Raw genomic sequence first — 21,232 nt, 5'->3', positions numbered from 1 at the left:
AAGTGGAGTTTTTGTTTTTCTTATTAAAACCTTCTTTAAGTACGTTTTGAGTCCCTTTTTAATGCATGGTCTCCCCAGCAAGCTCTCTGCAGCGTTACTATACTGCAAATAGCCAACAGAATGGTGAGGAACTTTGCTTGAGACCATGGAGATCTGGATTCCATGGAATGGACTGAGTTAGGAAAACTACTGATTATTAGCCAAACCTCTGGTACCCAGGCACCCTTCTGTCTCTTGCATTCGGTCTCTTCCATTTTACTTCCTAGATCAGCGGTTCTCAACCTGTGGGTCCCCAGATGTTGTTGGACTACAACTCCCATCATCCCCGAGCTCTGGCCTTGCTAGCTAGGGGTGATGGGAGTTGTAGTTCAACAACATCTGGGGACCCACAGGTTGAGAAAAGCTGTCCTAGATTTATATGCTGAAGGCCACCCTGACAGAAGGGAGAGGGGATTGGAATTCTGAATGCAGAATTAATCAGCAGAAGCAGAACCTCTGGACCAAGGAAGGGAGGAAATGACAAGCTACATGTGCATATGCTAGCCTACTGTCTAAACAACACACTCCTGAAAAGCCACCTTCTCCCGAATACAAGATAAAGGCTAGGACTGCAATGAAGAACAAAGGCTTAAATAAATAAGTATTCCATGGCTCTAATGCATGGAAACGCAGAAAGGGACCAAGCCACATAAGATGCAAACCAAAGCTTAATTCAACAGTGCCAGACAAACAGCTCACATGGAGAGCCATAGTCTGATGGATGGTTCTATACCACACCCCAGAAAGGTGCAACACTTAGCACAGAAAGGGAAGTGGACTAATAACATCCTTCACAGAAGCACTGACAGAACAACAGAGTCCTAAGTTCATACTTGGAGGTACTAAGAAAATAAAGTCAGTAATAGATAAGGAAACTCTTTGCAAGCATGAATATTCATAGACCAGCAGCATGACCAAAAGCCAAACAAAGCTTCCTTAACCATGGTTTGGCATGTGCCCCATAACCTGCTTAAGACCACTCATTGATCTAAAGGAAAAACGATCATCAATGATCTACCGGATGCTAAGAATTCAGATTACAAACAGAACTGCACAACTTTTTTTTTGCAGTGCTCACATTCCTTGTTTTCCAAAACTCAAAAAGTAGAGCATTGTTTTGAATCAGTGTAACTTGGTGGGTTAAATCAAACCTTCATGAACAAGTAAAGTATAGATTGGAGATGGTGAAAAAGAAGGAATAAAGTGTTCCCTAGTACGTTCTCCTGACGCATCTTTTGACTCTAAGATGGAACTTTTATTTCCCCTAGGTTACATAAAGGCTCTATGAGGGCATCTGAAGGTATCTGGGGTGGGCAGAACAGACATGTTGTCCAATATGTACATTTTAAAGACACAATCTTAAATCATTTCCTGTGGCACCTTTCCCATTCTCCAGGATGACAGAACTTCTGAGATTACACCAGAAAGCTCCCCTACTACCCCAGGATACAATGCATATGGCCTTGCAATTACCTTCCTAGTAATTTTTTAAAATTGAGCACTCCGGCTTAAGCACTAACTACAGTATTTACTTCAATAACAGAAATACTTGGTAGAGATAAAAAAAGGAACAGCCCATGCAGGAGTTGTCACCAGAAAGTATACACCAGCAGATAATGTTATGCTATTAATCGAATTCCAACAGTTAGCAATGGACAATCTTAGATGACACTAGCAGCTTAAAAATATGGAACCAAACTATTCTCTAATTCCACAAAACAGACTGATTTCTTTTAATGACATTAATGGCACTAAGATTTCTGTTACGCTGAACAGGTTTCCTTCCCAAGTCTTCCCAAGAAAAATGTGCAGCCTCTGGGCTCTGGTCACATTTTCTCTTAAATGCATAGGTGCAAATTCTTAATCGGATGTTTGAAATCCTAAAATTGCCAGAGGAGCGAGAAGGACCGGTGACTGTCACCTACACCATCAAGATATCGTCCAGGCTTTGGGTCTCTTTTGAAAGCACCTTTTTTCCATTTGGTTCAGCAAAAGCTTCCTTTGTCTAGTCAGAGAATACCAGGGGCAGCTTGAGTGAAGAGGAACCTACGGTTTCAAAAGACAACCGCAGCTTCCGAGACGAACAGGAAGGTGTGAGCACCAGCCGCAGGTTCTGTTCTTTTCCTCACACCAACAAAAGCCTTGTTTAGGTGAAATGTTAAACTATGGTTGAGCATTATGTGAACGTGCCAGCATTATGTGAAGCATGCTCCCCCTCTAGTCAGAAGGAGACCATAGCAACTAACTTCAGGTTTGAGTTACGTCCAAACGTGGACAACCCAGTTAGTCTTAACTATGCTTTTTTCAAGCTATGTTTCATGAAGCTAGCTTGTTTCAATAGTAGTTAAGAGTGAGTACAGTTTAGTGTTCTGGCAATTCTAAACAGCAGTTAATGGGGGGAAGCAGAGAGGGGACCCCAAGAGTCATTTGCATGACACTAAACCATGGGTGAACCTCCAGGCTGTGGGTCAAACCTGGGGATGTCAGATGTGGGTAAGGGTGGGGCTGCAAAGGAACAATCTGGAACTTAAACGACCGTTCCTGTGCTGGAGCAAGCACACTCCCATCAAACCACTTCTCCCTCCCAGAACTGCTCTCTGAAGCCTCAGCTGTCAAGGCTTTGAGGTGCAGTACACAGCTGTTCCAACAGCCCCTGGGACACTCCTTCAAACATTTGATTGCAAAGCATTGAAGGAACATTGCTGGGGCTGCTGTCTGAGCCACAAAGTGCCATTCTGATCTGTGTTTTCTTGCCAAATCCCAGAAAAGTGAGGCTGAAACGGTTCCGTCGGTCAGAAAACAGGGTGTGTGATCTTACCACAGGCTTTACAAGCAGCAACACAGATCTCTTCTGCAATGTACTCTCCTGCTGGAAACTGTAGATAATCGCCGTCCATCTTTCCTTGGGAATGATACAAGTAAACTCGAAGCAGTGGCTCTGTGTGCGTGGAAACAGCCGCATTCCCAAGGACGCCACCATTCTGGTGAAGAGTAGATGAGGCCGGGCCTTCCATTTCTGTCACCGTAAGGCAAGCCATCATGACATTCTAAGGTTCACAGCTTTGGCCTGAAAGAAATCCACAAAGAAAAAATGTCAGTTACATTTTTAAAGAAGATATAGAGTACGTTGCATTGATTTGGAATGACAGTGAAGATTTGGGGGTTCTCCCCCCCCCAGCCTTTCTCTACAACGAGCTCCAAAACTCCTTCTCCCCCCCCCCGAAGTTTCATCCTCCCAGCAACCCTGTGAGGTAGGTTAGGAGGAGAAATAGGGACTAGCACAAGGCTTTCTGCCCCCCGGTTGAGCAGCATGCTGGGGCCAGCTGTATTGGCCACAGCCCGCAAGGTGCTGGGACGAAAGCACCTCAGCTCCCACAATGAGAGCTGCGACAATTTCACCCGGAATCTCGCCAGCTGGGGCCAATGCAGCTTTTCTCAACATCAAGGTATATCGCCAAACCACAATGTTTGGCTGGCAATACACTGCAATGCTGAAAACCCGACATCACCCACTTGTTTTCAAAAATTCAAGAATTCTACAAGCAAACAGAGAGCACTGTTGAAGGTGTTGCTTAATACCATCCATTCAAATCCTGAAGTGGCTTTCTGAAACCACTTATTGGAAACAGTGCCTTCTTTTAGAAACTGTTCTAGAACTCTCATCCCACAATGCTGTGGAAGCAACTTCTGAAAGTCATGGTGGAGAAATGGTAAAACAAACCAAGACAGACCACTGCTGTTTGTTGAAGAGGTGCAGGCTCTGGTCGTGCCAAGTTGCAGAAAGTTAAGGGAATTCTTATTCTCCACTTCCTGAACAAGCTCGTTCTACTTAACAAAATTTCCAGATTCAGAAGTTTCATTTCTGCATTAAAAAGGTAGCCCAGACAAAAATAGCACCCAGGTTTAGATCCTCTTTGGCTTAACTTCCTCAAATTAGACAACTCTATTGCAAAAAACAAACACACACATACCCCGAAAAACCCCAAAAGAACTTTTACAAAGTCATTGAAATGTGTTTCTGTATTCTTTATTACTACATAACATACTAAGCTATGCTTTCTGTTGTTTTCAAAGCTGGCAAAATCCTGATTATTTAGTTGTCCACATTATTATTATTATTATTATTATTATTATTATTATTATTATTATTATTATCATCATCATCATCATCATCATCATCACCACTGTTATTTAATCCTGGGACCAAGGAAACATTTCCCCTTTGATATCAGCTTTTCTTATTTCCCTCAGAAAGCACAGAGAAATGATTTGTTGTTTCCCCCCCAGAAAACTTCCAAATTCATCTTTCAACAAGAATCTTAATCCTCAAGACGTTAGTTGCGCAAACGTAAAAAAAAAACCAAAAAAAAAAACCCGCAAAGAAACGGTTAAAAGCAGATCTTCAGGAAAAGGACATTCAATTAAAGTACTATAACTTGATAAGTGGGTTAAACTAAGATTGCAATCGTGCTCTAGCATTATCTTACGTTTTTGTAATTCTTTTGGAGAGTCTATATACCATCCCAAAGGTCAACACATTTCCCTGACTGCTCTTTCTTGAAATCTGGAGATATTTTGTATGTCTAATGGGATAAATCTGTAGGATTCAAAATAAGTGAAACTATCAAAGGGAAATTTAATCTAAATAATTCGAGTAGGGATTTCTGGCAGGCTCACTTTGTCATTTTAATAAAGACCTCCTTCCTTATAAACTACAGAAGCAAGCAGGCATGATGCATGATGGTTTAGTGAGCTCACTACAATATTGCCTAGACTATATTTAACGGGGGGGGGGTGTGTTAGCTCAGTATTTAAGCGGCAGAAACACTGCAAGCATGAAGGTGGGAGCAGAACAACATTCGCCAATGTTCCGAAGCATCTCATATTCCCTCGGAATATGGTTCCATTCAGCTATCAGAACCGATGGCAGGACTTACATAGGCAGAGCAGGTGCTGAGTTTTGTGTGAGTGGAAGAAGAAGAAGAAGAAGAAGAAGAAGAAGAAGAAGAAGAAGAAGAAGACTGCCACAAGAAACTAAATAAAAACCAGAGTTATCCTATTGTAGGACAAGACCTGCCAATAAAAGTAAATAACTTATTTATGCATGCTACAACAGCGGCAAGAGTTTTGTTAGCACAACGATGGAAGAACGAGGAAATCCCAACGAAAGAACTGTGGCAAGAAAAATTGATGAGCTATGCGGAATTGGCCAAACTGGCATATAAGCTGCGGGAAAAGGACAACGGTGACTTCAAGGAAGAATGGGAACTTTTTTACAAACTATCTAAAAAGACAAGAAAATGAATTGGCCTCTGGCAGGTTTTGAATAAACATTCACAAATTTATTAGCTGAACATATGATAAAGTAAGCAGACGTACAATTTTACAACATGCAGAAAACAATATATGTAAAGAAATCAGGGAGGGGAGCTGAGGGAAGACCTTGGTGAGGGGGAGAGGGAGGGTTGGGGGGGAAAGGGGGTAAAATAATGTAATTGATTAAGAGGACTGACAAATTGTTATGTGAAAATTGGTTAATAAAAATATTTTAAAATGAAACAAAACCAGAGTTATCCTTAAAAAGAACTACTACTTCAGACATAGTCAAAATATCCCTTCCCCTACCTTTCCTTTAAATGGTGGTGAAAATAAATTGCCCAAAGAACTGAAGAATTTTTTTTATTTTTTAACTTCACTGGTCAGTAAATTATTGCATATTTTGTTACTGGCATATTGTCAAATCATAATGAGAAAATATCGTTTCACCACCATGAAGAACCTATGTTCTTGAACACTAAGTTGAAAAACACAAGACTTTTTCATGTTAGTTTATTTTGCCCTGAGTGGCCCGAAGTGTTTTCCGCAGCTACATATCTGAAAAGGGCAGATAGTCCGTAAAACAGATATAAGACAACTTGCAGAACGAAGATCGCTTTTATCTCTACCAATGCAGCTTGACAGAAAATGGAAAACCGCGAACACAAGCCAGGGCTCTGAAAGTAAACAGCATGTGAAAAAGGAAGAAGAAAAAAAGGAGGAGGAGGCAGCAGTGAAGAGGGAGCATTCATTGCTAGTGTAAACACTTGGTTTCTTATAAGGCTAAGAACACAGTCTGCATTTCACTGAATCAACAGAATGTTAGCAAGCAAGATTTCATTCTTCCTCCTATTACAACTGAACTGAAAAGAAACTGTTAATGCAAAACTATCCCATTCTTCAAGACCAATTTCAAGTTTATAATATTGTATTTACACTTAACGTTTTGTTTTGAAAGAAGAGTATTCATTCCAAAATGTATACCGTATTTTGAAATTTTGCCGGCAGAGTCGTCTTTTCAAATCTCCACACAGAAAGGGTGAATTTAAAACTGATGCAAATAAAATATCAAGAGTGCAATCTTATCCTTGAGTTTGCATCGGCCGAAGAGTTCTAGGATCTCAGCAGAAGCCCGGCAGCGGAACACAATATATTCTACCAGCAGATCAGAAGTCTCCAATGTGCTGTAGGGATACACCATCAACACAGCTGCTCTGCCAGAGAAAATACAGAGGCAGAGCAGCCAAAATAGGGATGGTGACACGGGCAGAGCACAAATTCTATGCCACGTCAATTCACAACACAACCATGTTCTGCCAGCACACTGGCGAGGTTATGCTGACTGTACACAGCCATGACCTTTCGTTGCCCAGACTGTACGATTTGTATATACAAAAAACTTGTACATGTTATCTGACCATACGATCTAAAGGGTAGGGTTGTGGCCTTCTGGTTTTCAAAAGGCAGCAAGTATTACTGCTGCAGTCATCCCAGAAGTCATAAAAGACCTTTCACGGGGAGTTTTGCTATATTAGCTCACAAAGACTTTGGCCAGCTATGCAAAAGTAGTCCAGCCATCTTTGCATCCAAACCAAACAAGCTGTTATTTGCACATTTATCTTCAGATTATGAATTCGCCTGGAGTTTATTTTGGTAAAGTAAATACACAATGTCAGAATGCAGTCACTGTTTGTTCTTGGTTTTTCTAGTAAACAAACAAAGCTGAGAACAGGTCATTGAGCAGAAAAGTTAATGATTTGGGGTGTCTTTTTGGGAAGGTTTAAAGTACATTTATAAACTTGTGTAGTGCTAAAGTGCTTCATTTAAGATGCAATCCTAAGAATGTCTTGCAGGCCAGGTGAAGCCTATGGAGAAAAAGATAAGATTGCACACAATCTGTTATAACAGAGCAAAAAAACAAATAAAGCTCTGCCCATAATCATAAAAAAGCAATTTTAACAAAATACATCGTAAGACAGCTCATTCTGCTTAGTGTTTCTACAATACCCTTTTCTCTCTTCTCAAACATACATTGCATTTGTGATCAAATTGCACTATTTAAAGGCATGGATGTTGCAAGTCAATATCACCAGTTATAGCCTTATCCTAGGAGGCTCGTTAACATATCACCTTGAGCTTCTCAACAGCACAGGTGAGGAAACTTTGGCTTGCAAGTCAAACTGGCAGGGATTCAAACATTGCCTGCAAGGCTGCATTCCCCAAACCATGCTTACCTGCCCCACACCTTTGAGCATATGTGATGTCTAGTACTGGGAAGGTACAGATGCATTGTCAGTGCACAACTGGAAGCCTTAAAGTGCATTCCTAATTGTGCATTGGCAAAGGACAACAGGCATTGGCCCTAGCAGATGGATTGGCGGTGCGAAAATGTTCCCCATGGGAACTCTTGGCAACCTCTTAAGTCCTGACTTCTGGACCAGATCTACTTGTAAAATCTGCCCCCACTGACTAGGGTCTGATAAGGATCCAGCCCATGTAGGCAAAATGTTCCCCTGTTCGAAATTAGCCAGGCACCAGGCGCATTTTGCACCTATCAGCCACTTGAGACCAAGTGAAGATGCCTGGGCTTATATTTTATCTGCACAATCCGAATGAATTTCAGGAACCAAAATGCTTTTTCTGAGCAGGAGCAGTGAATGACATTATAATTCATTGCTGTAGCTTGACCCCACTGCTCTGCTCACAGTTGTGAAAAATATTCCCACGGGAATATGGGTGGTCTGTGTCACCATTAAGAAAAAGAGGTCAGAATAGGCCAGTATATATGTGGACAGTCTCTGCTTCAAGCGACTTTTCTTCTTGAATTTCTCAAAGCTCTTAAACTAGCTCAAGGTTGTCCTCTGAACTAGCCAGATGTTTCGCTGAGAATCAATCCCAGTCAATCATTCATTTGAAAAATAAGACACTGCAGCCATCTTGCCCCAAAATGGCAACTAGAAAGTCTGTTTTGGTGAGTGAAACCTTGGTTTTAAGGAGCCATTTGCCACCTAGCTTAAATATCTGAGTTTCTAACACTGGCTCTAAGGCTTTGAGGAAGAGAAGCATAAAACCAACCAAAGAGCAAGAGTTACGGTGTTACATGCAAATGTATACAAGTCTTGCCAACCATTTTCCCCCCAGTTAAAAAGCGGTGTCAGGAGATTAAAGGTGTAACACAAACTTGGAGTTGGGACCTGTGTCTCTGCATTTGCTGGTTCAAGCTGGAACAGAATTGGGAGAAGAAAACTGGACCATGGAGAACAGATCAAGTGGCCAGTCTGCCAACAGCAATCCTGTGCTCAAATCTGTACCCTTATTGTAGCTGCTTTTATTGAGAAAAAACAAGTCAGGACTTCCTCTCACACTTTAGCATGCAACCAGGAACAGGCCTCCTTAGTGCACAGTGAGCCAGTGTGGTGTAGTGGTTAAGAGCGGTAGACTCATAATCTGGTGAACCGGGTTCGATTCCCTGCTCCTCCACATGCAGCTGCTGGGTGACCTTGGGCTAGTCACACTTCTCTGATGTCTCTCAGCCTCACTCACCACACGGAGTGTTTGTTGTGGGGGAAGAAGGGAAAGGAGAATGTTAGCCACTTTGAGACTCCTGAAGGGGAGTGAAAGGCAGGATAACAAATCCAAACTCTTCTTCTCTTCACAGGTGGGGAACCTGTGGCCCTCCTAATGTTGATGGATTACAACTCATCTCATTCCAGACCAATAGTCATGCTGGCTGAGGCTGGCGGGACTTGTAGTCCAAGAACATTTGAATGGCCACAGGTTCCCCACTCTACCCTAAGCCCTTGCCTTGGAAGATCACATTCAGATAGAGATTTGTAATACTTGGGTTGGGTAGGGCTGCTGCCTCTTGCAGTAGCAGTGCAAGGAATCTATTCCTTCAGGAACAGAGCAAAAGAGGGCCATTCAGGAGGGGGAAATGCTTTAATCTCTGTGATCATAGATCTCCGAGTTATTTCATGGAAAGCCATGTGCAGAAATGGACGCGATTGCTCTGCCTCCCCCGGAATAGCTTTGTTGTGCAAGCTGAACTCTTCCTTCTTCAGCCCTGCAACAAAATTACAACAGCAAATCAAAACCACAAGGTCCAGTTTCTGCAATCCCCTGAACAGTAACTTCGGTCACTCTTAAATGTTCAGTCACAATAGACCAGGGGTCTGCAACCTTTAAGACAAAAAGAGCCACTTGGACCCGTTACTGAAGAAAAAATAACAACTGGGAGCCGCAAAACCATTGCAACATTTAAAACAAATATATCTCTGGAGCCGCGATCTGACAGCGGGCGGGAAGGTGACGTCGGGACGGTGCGTGACTAACGCACACACCGCCCCATGCGACGTCACAGCCAGTACAGCGCCCGCCACAGTGAGGAGTGTCGGGGCGCACAATGCGCCTCCTCCCCTCGCTAGTATCCGCCCCGGAGCCGCAGCAAAGATGTAAAAGAGCCACATGCGGCTCCGGAGCCGCAGGTTGCAGACCCCTGCAATAGACTGTTTATTTTGCAGCTTCAGATCAACTCCTACTTTAAAACACTATGGCTGAAAAGCAGCAAACGGACTCGAAAGCCGTAAAATAATCCCCAGCAAAACTTGCCTCGTTATCACCACCAGATGCTTGAGATGCTTCCAGCACAATGTCAATCACACCATCCATTTCGGAAGAGCTCCTGTACATTCCTATTATCAGGGGTCTGCCGGGACTTGTGGCTATAAGAAGCCTCAATTCAGTGTCTTTCTAAGGTGCTGAACCAAAGCTAAAGATGAGGTGGTGGGAGAACTGAGGGAAGACTGGAAAAATGAGAAACTAAAATTGAAACCAAAAATGGCTGAGCACTGCTCTCTGAGCCTTGCAATGGTGGATTTCCTCCCCTGCCCTGCTTTCTCTCTCATACACCCCCAAAACCTCTCACTACCCTTTCTCCTAACTTCCTCTTTCCGCCTGCATCTGTGCAAAAAAACTCCTTTTGCATTGTTCCCATACTTAGCATCATGCTTCACTCTTAGGGCCCAGTTCCCACCAACATTAACCTGCGTCTTGGGCCAAACCACTTCAGGGTGCAGAGCATGAATCACACCTAAATAAGTAAAAATCCATTCTGCTCACGCACAGGCAGCATTGCAAACAATCCTAAATCACCTCGAATAAATATTTTGGAAGTTGAGAACACATCTTAAATTACACCAGTATTCCATGAACATTGTCCAATTCTGTCTAAATATATTAAACCCCCGTCTTCCTTCTTTCACCCTGAAATAAGACTGTAAGCTTTGCCATGGTTGTGTGTTCAGACATTTCTGTTTCCCATTCTATTATGAGTGGGTTGAAGACTTATCAAGGTTTTGCCTAACACCTTACAGCAATGATTATATACGACAGGCACGTCCAACTTCCAAGAGACTGCGATCTACTCCCACTATAAAAAAACTGGCAGTGATCTACCCAGTGAACTGGCAGTGATCTAGATCGCGATCAACCGGTTGGACATCCCTGATAAAGGATATTAGTTCTGTTTGCTGCTAAGGTGCTTTTTGATACTGGCTAATCAGAATAAAACAGGACCTGGAGCAAATTGTTTTTCTCTCTATTCTGTTTGAGACCAAAATTCATTTGCTTTGTTACACGGCCAGTATATTTGGACAGAGTTTCCAGGACTCAAACCACATCGACAATATTTAACATCTTAAGTTTACATTTACTGTATGAAGTATTTCCAGAGCTGTACACCATTTGGCCATCAGACTTTATCCATGAGAGGAAACAAGATTCCAAGTCCATTTCCCTCTCACTGAAGTCTCAGTGGCACAAACCACTTTCTTGATACCCTGTAGTGTAGCTTCAAGCTCACCAACGCCTCAAACCATTTCTGAACAGTGCAGGCAGCTAAGCGCCTCTATTACTACCAACACGGAGAGGGCTAGTAGAAGCCCCAAGTTCCCGTTTGTTTCAGGAGGGAGCAGAGCTGGGTCACAGTGTTGGGTTCAATGTCTTTATAAACTATTTGGATGAAGGGATTGAGGGGACGCTCATCAAATTTGCAGGTGACACCAAACTAGGAGGGGTAGCTAATGCCACAGAAGGCAAAAATCAGGATTCAGAATGACCTTAACAGATTGGAGAACTGGGCCCAAGCTAACAAAATGAATTTCAAGAGGGACAAATGTAAGGTTCTGCGCTTCGTCAGGAAGAACCAGATGCACAAATATAGGATGGGGGACATTTGGCTTGCTATCAGTACATGTGAAAAGGATCTTGGGGTCTTGGTGAACCACAAGCTTAACGTGAGTCAACAGTGTGATGAGGCAGTAGCAAAAAATGTTGTTGCTATTCTAGGCTGCCTCAGCTGGTTTTTATGTTGGACCAATCAAGTGGGAAAACATCCCTTCTATTTTGCCTTCCTGTGTGCACCTGCTGCTAAAGAGCTATGGTTGGCACCCATCTCTAGAGATGCCAGCTGCCATAGCACTATACTTGCAGCTTTCGCCCTCTCTCAGAAGCCCTTTAGTGGGCAGTACAGGATGAGGCCATACAGCCAGCCATTGTGAATGTACCAGTGTAGCTCCATGGCAGCTGCCCACACCAGCTCTCACTGTAAAAATTAAGAAGCAAGACATACTTTAATGACCTGTCGTCCAACGTCCAAGGGCAAAAAGGCAGCTGTATTGACACACACAGAGGGCATGGTGCCCGCCATTCTGAATTTGGAAGAAAAAGAGGGGTGGGAGGAAGCAGCAACCAACTCACAAGGCCACAGTTATCTACTGTGTCACCATGTCCTTCCAGAGGTAAGGAGACTTGGCTTAGACAAAAGTCCGGCAAGAGTAAACATCAGCACAGACAATGCCAATCAATATATGGTTGCTCCAGCTTAAAATGAAAGGGCATTGAACTCATTTTGGCTATCTGTCTTTACAAAAGAGATTATCTTCTTTGTATTGTGAAATAAATGGCTGTGGCAAGCAGAACATTTTCCAGTTCAGAATTGGCTCATCGACTATACCCAAAAGAGCAGAGTTAGTTCATAATCTGGTGGTCCATTCTTCATCAACTAATTCGACACGCAGTTGTACAAGTCCTCAATAAAACCATACAAACTATATTTATTGTGGCTTCCATTTGGGCAATATTGCCACAATATTGTATACAATACAGTGGTATCTCGGGTTAAGTACTTAATTCGTTCTGGAGGTCCGTACTTAACCTGAAACTGTTCTTAACCTGAAGCACCACTTTAGCTAATGGGGCCTCCTGCTGCTGCCGCGCCGCCGCACAGCTGTTTGTTGCAGCAGCCCTTGCTACAAGCTCCACAGGCAAATGGTGGCTCTGGCGCTGGCCAAGGGGTGCTTCCCAGGCCCCTGTGGGCAATGGGAGAAGGCACTTTTCTTTGGGGCAGGGGGAGGCAGTTCAGAGACCAGGAGTGGCCCCCGTGGCTGCCCAGAGGACTCCCAAGGGGAGAGGAGGCTGAGGGAACACTCCACAAGGGAAGGGTGTTTGAAAAAGGTTGAGAGACTGCCAGTTCTGCAGGCAAAGGGTGACACAACTGGGCTCCTGAGCCCCACAGGGGTGCAGCAGAAAGAATGTAGTTGGTCAAGGGAGCCGTGGACCCAAAAAGGTTGAAAACCTCTGGTGTAGGGAAAAGCCACTCATTCCTTGTCCAGCACTGATTTGAGGACAGGATTGCTGTTGGCAGCCTGGCCACTTGATCTTTTCTCCATGGTCCATTTTTCTTCTCCCAATTCTATTCCAGCTTGAATCAGCAAATGCAGAGACACAAGTCCCAACTCCAAGTTTGTGTTGCACCTTTAATCTCCTGACACTGCTTTTTAACTGGGGAAAAAATGGTTGGCAAGACTTGTATACATTTGCATGTAACACCGTAACTCTTGCTCTTTGGTTGGTTTTATGCTTCCCTTCCTCAAAGTCTTAGAGGCAGCGTTAGAAACTCAAGATATGTAAGCTAGGCGCCAAATGGGTCATTAAACCAAAGTTATAATCGGTGAAACGGAATGCCTTGTTGCTATTTTGGGGCAAGACGGCTCTAAAGTCTTATCTTCCAAATGATGGACTGACTGTGACTGATTATGAGTTAAACATCCTGCTAGTTCAGAGGACAACCTTGAGCTGGGTTAAGAGCTTTGAGAACTTCAAGAAGAAAAGTCACTTGAAGCAGGGGCAGTCCACATATACACTGGCCTATTCCAACCTCATTTTCTTAATGGTGACACGGACCATTCATAACGTGAATTTCCCCCCCCCCAACTATGAGCAGGGCAGTAGGGTGGGGTAAGTGAAGACAAGCTACAGCAACTAATTATAATGTCATTCGCTGCTCCTGCTCAGAAAAAGCCTTTTGGTTCCTGAAATTCATTCGGACTGTGCAGATAAAATCTAACTGACAGAATTCTACAGGATGTGGTCTTAGTGTGTGCAAACAGTCCAGGTCCAATGATTCCCCAGGCATGAAACTCCAGATTGTGGACATGTTAGGTGCATAGCTGTCAACTTTTCCCTTTTCTTGCGAGGAATCCTATTTGGAATAAGGGAATTTCCCTTTTAAAAAGGGAAAAGTTGACAACTATGGTTAGGTGCCCTCCTGGAACCTAGACATCTTCACTTGGTTGCAAGCAGCTGATAGCCAGGTGCAAGGTGTGCCTGACGACTGGCTAATTTCGAAAACTGCTGTCTAGGCAAGCTGATCTGTACTTGAATTTGTGACTTTAGACTGCACAGTGCAATTCGAAAAAAGAAACCACACCTACCGAACAAGGTGAAGCAACTTAAGTAAGAGTATTTCCCCAGTAAAAACAGGGAGAGGAAAGAGTATTTGCGCAAGGCAAGTGGTAATTAAGAACATGAACTCTTAACCTAATCTGCCAACCTTATAACCACTGAGTTGAAAGGAAGGGAGAGGTTACATATGTATCCTTCAACTCTTAACTGCCTTGCATGCATGAAAAGGCCACTGCAGATAGATTCCAGCGAACCCAGTCAAAAGATGTGTATTCCAGTGAAAACAGCAGAAAGTGCTATTTCAAACTAAGCCTACAACTGTATCTTTAGCTACGGTACTGTACCAGAATGATATAGCCTGCAACAGAATGCATCTGGTGGAAGGGAACGACATGACGAAGGTTAGCTATGCAAAGCACAGGGCGTGCACCCACCAAGAGGTACAAAGAGCAGTACAAAAAAATTAATAATACCCATGTGCCCAAGTTGTTAACCAGATTTTTTTAAAAAAGAAATCAGTAGGTTTAAGATTAAAAACATGTGAACCTAAGGCAAACAGAATGCATTGTACCCTAAGTAAAAGGTGAAGGACCCCTGGACGGTTAAGTCCAGTCAAAGGCGACTATGGGGTTGTGGCGCTCGTCTCGCTTTCAGGCTAAGGGAGTTGGTGTTTGTCCACAGACAGCTTTCCGGGTCATGTGGCCAGCAGGACTAAACCGCTTCTGGCACAATGGAACACCATGACAGAAACCGGAGCGCACGGAAACGCTGCTCACCTTCCCGCCACAGTGGTACCTATTGTATCTACTTCCACTGGTGTGCCTTCGAACTGCTAAGCCGGCAGGAGCTGGGACAGAGCAACGGGAGCTCACCTGGTTGCCGGGATTTGAACCACTTGTTGGCATACAACCAAGGAAGCAGGGGCAACTGGCAGGCCCCCAGCTGGCTCCATCCCACCGGCTGGTGTACCGGACAAACTCCAGTCCTTGAATCAGTGACCTGAACTTCAAAAGCTAGGGCACGCTCCACTCAGCAGAGATAACGTGCAAACAGAAGTGGCAGGAGAGGCTGTGTGAGCATATTTGCAAGCAGTTTATTCAGCATACATCAGGACAGAGGAAACATGTCCAATCTCCTTTGTGTCCAAAGCAAGACAGCCTAAGAAAAAGCTATATACAAATGGAAGTTCCCAGCAAGCTGTGCTGGAGTGTAAACAGGCATGTGACACACAACAATCATTCCTTAAGGTGGAACGGAACATCCCAACATCCTTCCCCTTTCCATGTAACCTGTGTCGACATATTTTGACCCAACTGCAACCGCTGTACATAAACCTTAAGTTGTTCTGTGTTAACAACCTTAGACAACAGATCTGCAGGAATTTCGTTCCTGGCATGTAGGACACCTGAATGAGTCCTTTCTGGATACATTCCCTTGAATGATGTAACTTTATCTGCAAGTATTTGGTTCTTTGCTTGCAACTCTCTGAGGTTAGCAAAGCCAAACAGGATCTGTTATCTTGATACACCTGTATCAAGGACATGTCACCTTGACTCTGACATTCTGAAACAGTTTCATCAATCATTCACAATCCAGGAGTGAAAATGACAGGGCATTGAGTTCTGCTTCACAGGAACTTAGGCTTACTGTCATCTGCTTCTTGCACAGCCAGTCAAACAGACAGTGGTTGTACATGTAGCATACTCCAGAAGTGCTGGTACTATCAGTGGTGTCACTTCCAAAACTAGCAACTGCAAAGATTTCAAGACCTCCAGTCTTCTGACTCGTGAACCTCAGTCTGTAGTGCAAAGTGCCCTTCAGATAGCGTGCTATGCGTTTGAGAGCTTTCCAATCCTGAACAGCAGGATTGTTAGCAGGTCTGCTAAGCATATTAGTGCTTACAGCTATATCAGGTCTTGAACATCTAGCAATGAAATTCAGTTTGCCTAGAATGCATCTGTACAGTGTAGTGTCAGAAAATGCTTCAGCAGTACCATCTACAGTGGTGCCTCGCAAGACGAAAATAATCCGTTCCGTGAGTCTCTTCGTCTAGCGGTTTTTTCATCTTGCGAAGCAACCCTATTAGCGGCTTAGCGGATTAGCGCTATTAGCGGTTTAGCGGCTATTAAAGGCTTAGCAGCTTAGTGGCTAAAAGGCTATTAGCGGCTTAGCGGCTTAGAAAAAGGGGGGGAGCGAAAAAAATCGCAAGACTTGCAAGACGCTTTCATCTTGCGAAGCAAGCCCATAGGGAAATTCGTCTTGCGAAGCGCAGCGAAAAACGGAAAACCCTTTCGTCTAGTGGGTTTTTCGTCTTGCGAGGCATTCGTCTTGCGGGGCACCACTGTACCTGGTAATCTGTTACCATTGGTGTGTTCATAGGATTTGAATCAACCAAATTCAGCCTGGTTAGTACCTTAGCAATTTTCTGTGTTTGGTGTACCAGAAAATTTCCTGCCTGGTCTTTGTCTACCTGCAGAGAAAGATAGTTGGCTACCTCACCAAGATCCTTCATGTCAAAGTGCTCCTTCAGCTGAGCTAGGGTGCTTTGGTACAAAGCCTGACTCTTCCAGAGCTGACCTTCTGAATGGGAAGCCCAAGAGGCTCAGTGGTTTAGACCACAGCATCACCCGCATCCCTCATGTGCCCTAAGTAGGCTTCTGCTGGCAAGAGCATCCCCTGAGCAGAGTTCCACTCATAAGAGGAGGCTGGGGTGACAATCTTCACTGATTCTCCCTTCCCTCTGAAGCCCTTTTTGCCCCACCATCTTCAGAGGGATGGGGGTCCCTCTGAGCAGCAAGAGGGACTGCAGGGGAGAAAGAAGAAATTGGAGAAATCTGCCTCTCCTCTTCTACTGTTAGGATCGTACATTGGATCGAAGTAGCTCTTCCATTTGTGGACAATTAGTCAGGATCCTGGCCATTGAAACCATTTAGTACATGTGTCAATTTATAACCACATTACAACTCTCTCTTTCTCCCCCTCTAGTCACCATGTTAACTATGATTATACTGCTCAGGATTAATATTCTGATATAAATTGCTTCATGCTTCACACATAGAGGATTATGCCTCTCAATATGTCACAGTAGTTTAAACATCCTTCATGTTAGGACTAGGGAAAGAAATACCTTACCCATGTCATGAAATAACCGTGTATACTTTAAAACATAGAACTATATCTATTTTCTTTTAAAATGATTAATAGCTCAAAGCTGTCATGCAGAATCAAGTTTCTAGCAAGCAAATGTGCATTATTCAGCAGCAAGCTTTTGATAAGATCCATGCATTTGTTCAATGCACGAGTCTCTGAATGACAGCAGGAAGACCACCGCACGTGTTAGGAAGAAAGAAGCCGTCAAGCTCTTAACAGGAACGAAAGGAAAGATCAAAGAGGCTTCACAAAAATGGAAAGGGCAGATGTTCCCACATATAGAAGCAATGTGGCGCTAGAACACTCCATAGTAACAACTAAATAAAAAGTGACTCTATTTTAGTCCTTCTTTAAATTTTACATGGCATGAAAACCTCGAGTTTTAAATCTTAAGGAAAATGTGCTTTTATCTTTTTGCAAACAATAAAGTTGCAAAACAGCTAAAAGTTGCAGAGCATTAAATCTTGCTCGGCTCTGAATGTTTGAGTTGTTTAACTTTAAAACATACAAATAAGTTATTTTCAACAAATCAGTTTTCCCCTACCCCACAGGATTCAACTGCCATGTGGATCAGCTTATATTTGTAACAAATAAATTTATGAAAGCTTATGGATCAGCTTATATTTGTAACAAATAAATTAATGCCAAACAACTCCACAAAATTGCGTACCTTAAAGGGGTTAGTGCCCCGGTTTGTCGAATGGCTCATCAAATGCAATTTCTGGCGGTACTGAGCTACCTAACACACACACACAAAACCTTATCGCTGCCATGAGGGTTAGCCTGTTCCACATGAAATAGAAACTCCAATGGCAAAGAGTGTGGCTTAACTATTAATAGTTCATAGTGGGATTTCCCTCACTGTATACTATTTACAATGTGGTTAATTGTTTTAAGCTGCACGTCATTGTAGATATCAATATAGCTTCAGCATTTCTTAAAAACCACCTCTGAATCTATTTCACCGCAAAACCAAACAGATCACAAAAGAAATATGCTCCAGTTTACAGCTCTGGTTCCTGGGTTATGCTGTAGCCTACAACAACCACAGACCTTTTCAGATTTCCACTTGTCAGAACTGCAAACGAATACAAAGCCAGTTTTTGAATTGCTTTTTTATATAGCCAACATGGTCTTCTGTAGTTTCTTCCTCCAAGGAATATTTCTTAACACTAACTTTGTCTCCTTGATGATCCACCAATAAGCCTGTGAGATGTACCAGTGTTGCCTGGAACACTTTCAACACTTCTCCTCTTGACAATCCAATTTCAACTCTAAACAGCCAGATTCAACTCTGAACTGAATTAGACAGCCTTTTATAGAGGCAGCCTATTTCCTTTGCCCACAGCAAGAGTGCGATTCTCTGAGGCACTAATAATATATGTTTTATCCGAGTACATAAACGATGCTGACGGACAGCCTTGTTATCAAGTTTCCCAACACGATTACCAGCAGCCTTGGTGCAATAGAACAGAAGTTATTGTTGCTTCCCACTGGCAGTAAAACGTACATTTTTCAATTTTATCACAACCACGTCAGCCGACCTAGCCAGGCAAACACACACCAAAATATGCTGCCTTGACCCAATATAATCAGTTACAGCTCACTATGCAACTATCCTAAGTACACTGGCTAAGTCTCTGCAAACAATTAAGAAATGGGATTAGGATTCTCTCCCCTCCCCCCCTTGGCAAAGTGGCTATGCCTTAAAACAACCTCAAGGCGAGCACAAAACCAAGATCTTAAAAAATAAAATAAAAAAATCTCCAGTGTGCAGACGCAGGGAAATAAACTAAATCGGTGGAATGATAAAATGGCAGCACTTCCACAGTTCCCTTTTTCCTTTGCATTTCAGTCCGTAAAACAAAAACAGTCACTTTCAGTTCCTTATCTCAGCCTCCTTCTGCTATTTTATGATAAAAACTACACACCATTAAAGGGGCTTTAATGGTAATTGTGGAAGTAAATTCTGGAGTGTCTTATAAGAGTTTCCTGCTTGTGCAATGGAAAGGCTGTGGTGTATTTATTAGGGTAGATTCGAAGCTGCTCTTGCCCTGAGCTGAAGGTGCTTTTGCTTTGTGCAAGGCACCCCTTCCCTGCTTTTCAACAACCTTATTTCCCTGCTGTAGCCGCCTATACTGCTTTCCACAGCTTTTTAGTGGGCTCAGACAGCAGTAATGGAAAGACGGGTGCAGAAAAGCCCCATTCAGTAAGTGGAAGAATCCAATCCACTATACAGTGGTACCTCAGGTTACATACGCTTCAGGTTACAGACTCCGCTAACCCAGAAATAGTACCTCGGGTTAAGAACTTTGCTTCAGGATGAGAACAGAAATCGTGCTCCGGCAGTGCGGCGGCAGCGGAAGGCCCCATTAGCTAAAGTGGTGCTTCAGGTTAAGAACAGTTTCAGGTTAAGAACGGACCTCCAGAACGAATTAAATTCTTAACCTGAGGTACCACTGTACAGGCTTGGTCTAATGAGAATACGTAATAACTCGGCCTGATAAGACATTGTGAGTTAAGTAGTTTCAAAGAGCTAGATTCATTTCTAACTCTTTCTAAAGTTTATCGAATACTAGTGTAACATTTTCCACCCGATCCAAAATATTCGAGATGACGTAATGCAACACCAAATTATGAATGTGATATATTTCCAGCATTTTTCTCTTTTGTTTCATTAGTTTCCTTTTAAAATATTTTTGTTTTATAAAAGTGGGGAGGGGGGAATTATAAACACTTGAAAAATTGTACAAAAATATTTGTATGAAATAAAAAATACCGTATTTTTCGTCCTATAGGGCGCACCAGCCCATAGGACACACCTCGTTCTTTTGGGGGGGGGAATGAATAAAAAAAAATATCCCCCCCCACTGCGGCTGCCGCCCCAAGCCTTGCGCACACCTGCCCGAAGCACGGGGCACCCTCCGGAGGGCTCCCCGTGCTTCGGGCAACAGGCTGCCGCCCCAAGCCTCACACACCCGGCGGGACCTCCTGCCGGGCGCGCAAGGCTTGCAGACACTCGCCGGGGCTGCAGGCTGCTGCCCGCAAGCCTTGTGAGCCCGCGGGAACTCCTGCCGGGCTTGCAAGGCTTGCGGATAGCTTCCTGAAGCCTGGAGAGCGAGAGGGGTCGGTGCGCACCGATGCCTCTCGCTCTCCAGGCTTCAGCGCTGGAGGGGAAAAAGTGCGTCCTATGGGGCGAAAAATACGGTATATATTCCATTCCCATTGTAAGCATACGAATTTCTTATTCTCAACAAGAGAAATATCTGAGAAATTTAAACATTGGAAGACCTTATGAAGAAATACAGAGAACTGTGTGGTCAGAATGCCATTCCCAGGCCAGCTAAGAATAGGCAATATTGCAAACTTTCTATGACCACATCAATATAATTATATACATGCATACACTCTTCACCTCCCCACCAAGATAAGCATTGCTCTTATCTTATAAATACAGAGTACAGTACCAGAGAAAATGAGTTCTGTATAGAAAGCAGCATCACTGAAAGGTATTTGACAAAGCAAAAATGCTACATTTGACGACTCGCCATCCTCAAGAACAATAAATCACAACATGACACGAGGTCTCAGAGCAAGAGACTGCTATGGTAAATTTATAACTGTAGGATTCTGTAAAATCTCATATTCTAAGAAATGGCAAGTTCCAAGACTGCCAGAAAAATCATTTATTGCAAGGAGGAAGAAATGCAGCATTTATATATATTTTTCAGATTAATTTTAATTGAGTGTCCCCAAAGAGAGGCATGAATGGAGCTAACACTACTAATCTGTGCTCCCAGCTGCCAAGTTTCCATAATTAAAAAAAACTTTTTAGGTAGGTACCTTCATGGAACTATGAGGTGCACACACAAAGACGTTACTTATACTAGCTTTAAGTGTGTGTGTGTGTGTGTGTGTGTGTGTGTGTGTGTATTTCTCTTTCCATGGTTCATTTACATATCATAAATCCCTGCATATTTTACAT

General features: G+C 43.3%; 1 protein-coding gene across 2 annotated transcripts in view; it reads right to left on the bottom strand.

Annotated features, from left to right (window-relative positions):
- Positions 1-21,232, bottom strand: part of JAK2 (Janus kinase 2) — an 83,284-nt gene that overhangs the window by 48,193 nt on the left and 13,859 nt on the right. Inside the window, exons 1-2 of one of the 2 annotated variants that reach the window (XM_081176197.1) lie at positions 6,340-6,523; positions 2,858-3,106 (exon numbers count right to left, since the gene is read on the bottom strand). In XM_081176197.1, coding sequence (XP_081032323.1) covers positions 2,858-3,080 — 223 coding nt within the window. In that variant the 5' untranslated portion in view covers positions 3,081-3,106; positions 6,340-6,523. Of the gene's footprint in view, positions 1-2,857; positions 3,107-6,339; positions 6,524-21,232 lie in introns of those variants that run through there. The other variant, XM_081176196.1, reaches the window with a different exon arrangement.

Source organism: Podarcis bocagei, assembly GCF_964188305.1.
Source record: "Podarcis bocagei genome assembly, chromosome: 17".
Lineage (NCBI taxonomy): Eukaryota > Metazoa > Chordata > Lepidosauria > Squamata > Lacertidae > Podarcis > Podarcis bocagei.
Note: the sequence above shows the minus strand (reverse complement) of the source record. Positions and strands in the feature narration are given on the sequence as shown.